This window comes from Tupaia chinensis, unplaced genomic scaffold (genome assembly GCF_000334495.1).
Source record: "Tupaia chinensis unplaced genomic scaffold, TupChi_1.0 Scaffold138464_1, whole genome shotgun sequence".
Taxonomy (NCBI): Eukaryota; Metazoa; Chordata; class Mammalia; order Scandentia; family Tupaiidae; genus Tupaia; species Tupaia belangeri.
The window spans coordinates 259,111-263,178 of record NW_006198360.1 but is presented as its reverse complement, the minus strand read 5'-3'; the positions used below and the strand labels follow the sequence as shown (position 1 = coordinate 263,178).

Below are 4,068 nucleotides of genomic sequence, written 5' to 3'. Positions count from 1 at the left end.
GGCGTGGCGTGACCATCCCCCCTGGGGGGTGATTTCTCGCTTTCTGTCTCTATGTCTCTCTCTGTTGGTGAGCGCACGCGCCCTATAGCAAAAATCTCTCTTAAAAAAAAAAAGAAAAGAAATTTCTTCTGTGTGAGGGGCTGCACTAGTGTGCTTTGTTCTGTAATCTCATTTCACCCTCCGAAGGCTCCTAACGGGACAGAACTGACGTCTATCAAACAAGAGCCCAAACTCTCATACACTGGGTAATAGTCCCTGGAGGTACAGAAGCTCAGAGCTGGCCATCTGTCCAGATGCTATCTGAACTCTCCAAGAGCTTACCATTAAAAAAGAAAGTGCCCCTCAAAAACCCCCCACAAAACCCAAGGACCATGCAGCTCCAAGTGTGTGTGCAGCAGCGCCTAGCGGGACTGTCCATGGAGGTCAGCTCTGTGCAGCACTAAGTTTGTGAGGGGTGGCCGGCACAGTGGACACTTCCCTAAGTGGTGCTAGAACTGCTTACGTCAGTGCAGAGGGAGAGACTTCCCTTCAACTCCCAGCTCTCGCAACTGCGCTTCACAGAGATATCATTGCCCAGAGGCCAACAGGGAGGGCCATCCCCAGCCCTGCCTCTGCCAGGAACTGAGGGGGAAGCCCTGGAGAGCGTCATCCCCAGCCCTTCAGGAGAAGAGCCAAGATCACTGACAAGGACCCTTGGGGGCAGTGGAATCTAGACAGGACTGATGGTCAGAAAGCGGAGGTAAGTGAAATCATTCTAGGAGAGAAGCCTGGCCTCTACCCGACAGGGAAAGCTGCACCTACTTCCATCAGTCTCTTCAGAAGGAAGGTCCACGTCGTCGTTCTTGTCGTCTACTGGAGGTTCTTGGGAAGGCATGACAGAATCCTGCGGGAGAGATAGCAATGTCACAATGTTACAAAGTGACAGGGCAGGCCTGACTGGGGAGCTACTGAGACACTTTGTGACTTCTCACACTTACACATTACAAAGCGTAAACTGTAATAGATCATATAAAGATACAATTGCTATGTTATTACACTGAGTATATAGAGAACATCAAAATGACCTGTGATTCTACAGGCAGAGATGACCACTCCGTACCTTACGCTGTGACTTCTCTAGCAGGTGCTTCATAAAATGGGATAGTTCACCTAATGCTTTGTAATCCTACACCTACCAGCATCATGTTATGTGTGACTCACCAGGAACCAGGCATCCAGGCATCATTCTAAAGGCTCTTGGGATTCCACAGGGCTGATGTCACAATGGAGACAGTTCCTATGGAGGCCTTGTTAAGTTCCAAGTGCTGGCCTCACTCAGCCTCTGACCGTATCCCTGGGGCCAGCCTCATTTTCTTAAGATTTTTGCCACTGGGCATGTGTGCTCACCAGAGAGGAGAGAGACGGTGAGAGAGAAAGTGAGAAATCACCCCTAAGGGGGGATGGCCATGCTACAATTTCTTCTCCTCCATTCTCCTCCTGAGATTTTGGGCATGCACACACTGCTGGAGTGATTTTCAAGCCATCAGGTTTGGGACTTAAACTATGGTTGGCCTTGTGAGAGTCCAGTGCCTTAACCACTATGCCACCTGCTGGCCCCGGCCTCGTTTTCTTCGGCTAATATGACTCTATAGGGGTGGTGCATGGGAATGTATCACTCAGGCCATGGATCTGTGTAGAAGACTGTGGATTTGGTTCCCAGGTCGGCCTGCACACATGAGGTATGTGCCTGTGATCCTTACTGGTTGGGAAGGTTGGGGCAGGGAGAGAGGCTCATGGAATGAGACCCTGTTGAGGGTTATTCTCTTCCTTTCATCTCTGTATCTCACTCTCACAGTGGAAATATACAATTTAAAAAAGTGGGCCTATGGGGTGAAAGCATATACACACTGTTATAGTTTTCGGCAGACAGCTGAAAGGCCCCCTAGGAAGACCGCCAATTCGCCCAGCACCAGTGCACATGGGTACCCTGTGTCCCTGTACTTTGGCAATACTGGGGTGAGACCTGCCCTCGGATTCTGTTTTGCCCTATAAGAGGATCAGGCATGTCATCCCTGAGAGACGTCTTTCCTCCTCACGCTAAGGCAAGACACAGATGAACCAATCCTCCCAGAAGTGCGCCCAGTACATGGTGTCTGGGCCATTCGCAAAGCCCTGGAGGATTCAGCGTTCCACCCTGGTGCCTGCACTTGTGGTTCAGTGCGACTCACTCCAGCCGCTGAATACCCTGGAGGAGAGGCTGGCCAACGAGACACCCAAGCACCTGGACTCCTCAAGTCCAAATGCTGAGGGATGGCAGAGGAGGGTGCTGCTCCAAACCCAGGCAACAAGGGTCCCCAGCTGCTTCCCAGGGATGGCGCCGGGGACAGGCCCCTCTGGCTTTCAGAGAGACCAAGGTGCCTGAGAGCCCCCCCGTGCCAGACCCAACTTTTTCCTCTGCATGCAGCTCCCCCAAGAGCTGCTTTAAGACCAAAGTATGAACAAACCTCCACTTAGCCCCACCTAGCAGAGGTTGTTGGAGGTGCTCACAGTGACTCAGATGGAGTCCCCTGAACACTGCTGGGGGTTGTCATCTGCAGCCCACAGCCTACCTCTCTCCTTAGCTGGTTGGTGCCAGGAACAGTATCACAAACCCTCTAGACAAATGGGGAACCGTGGGTCTCCAAGGTCAGCATGGACAATGGGCTGGAGCCCTCCTGCCCAGACCTTCACCCAGCCCTGACTTACCATATGCCTTCTGCAGGTCAGCGGGACGAGGACGTGGCAGCGTTTATGGACCAGCAGTTTGCAGTTGATGCACCTGTAGCCCTGCCTCGCGAGGCCCCATATCCTCTCGCTGCACTGGCCGCAGTACGCTCTCTGTGGACGAGAACAGTAACCATCAGGCCAGAGGTCCAGCTCCCCCAGAAGCCTATGCTACACTGAGGGGACCCAGCTGGGAACTTGGGCATCTGATACCTTCTCCAGTTTCCTCAAAAGTTTATATCAAGTGGGGAAAGAAAGTGGCCCCAGCCCCTTGTGGTTTCTTAGAGCTCAGTGGCCCTCTTATAGGTCCAGACCCAAGCTGGGGGAACTAGTGGCCCGAGGAGAGGGAGATAACTCTGCTCTGTATGAGGGGGACACAAGGGGAAACCCCTCAGGGAGAGGTGATAAGACCTTGCCTTAGGCAAGGTCCTCCCTGCCTGTGGAGCCCAAGGAGTTGCAGCTTCTACTGCTGTGTGCAGAATGGTGCAGGCGCCTGTCTGGATGGGGCGGCCCAGGCTGAGAAGAGCATGGGGAAGCCCCTTGCTGACTCCCATTCACACAGACCACCTCCTCCCAACTCCAGCCTAGGGGAAAAATCACTCTGCTTGGCATTCTGACTTATGAAAAATTTGAACTGCTAATGGGCAATTTGTAATTATCCAGTATTTTTGAAATTTTAAATGGCCCTTCCAGGTTCTAGATGATCTGAAATGAGTGATAATTACCAGCTTCTTGGTGATTTTTGTGTGTGTGAACTTTTGAATTTTACAAGCTGTGTAAGAATGTGTTCAGCACCTGGTTCCAGGTTTGACATGGGCACACCTATCTGCACATGTCAACAGGCACTGGGATTCTCCACCGAGAACTGTTTTAATGTGTTTGCCTTCTTTACCACTGTTAACAAGTTTCTTTTTTTTTTAGAGATCTGGAATTACTTGTAAATTAATAAGAAAGATTATAATTGCCCTAGCCCTGCAGAAGAGTCTGCTGAACTGAATTCAGTGAGGAAAACTGCTAGAACCCTAACAACATGTGGGCATGGGTGCAGTTGAATGGGACCAACACACCTGGCCCTCAGGGGACACATCTGCTCATGGACCAGCAGGCATCAAGAACCCATGCTTTTGGGACCAGCAGTTAGCGTAATGGCTATGTCGCTGGACTCCCACGTAGTCAGCTGCAGTTCACATCTCGGACCCGATGGCTTGAAACTCACACCGGGTGTGTGTGTGTGTGTGTGTGCCCAAGCAAGATCCCGAGAGGAGAATGGAGGAGAATGGATCGCGGCATGACCATCCCCGCTGGGGGGTGATTTCTCGCTTTCTG

General features: G+C 51.7%; 1 protein-coding gene across 1 annotated transcript in view; it reads right to left on the bottom strand.

Annotated features, from left to right (window-relative positions):
* PRKCZ (protein kinase C zeta) overlaps positions 1-4,068 on the bottom strand; it is a gene marked incomplete at its 5' end in the record, with an annotated part of 158,851 nt that overhangs the window by 52,716 nt on the left and 102,067 nt on the right. The window contains 2 exon segments of the mRNA XM_014592755.2: positions 802-883; positions 2,725-2,856. Coding sequence (XP_014448241.1) covers positions 802-883; positions 2,725-2,856 — 214 coding nt within the window.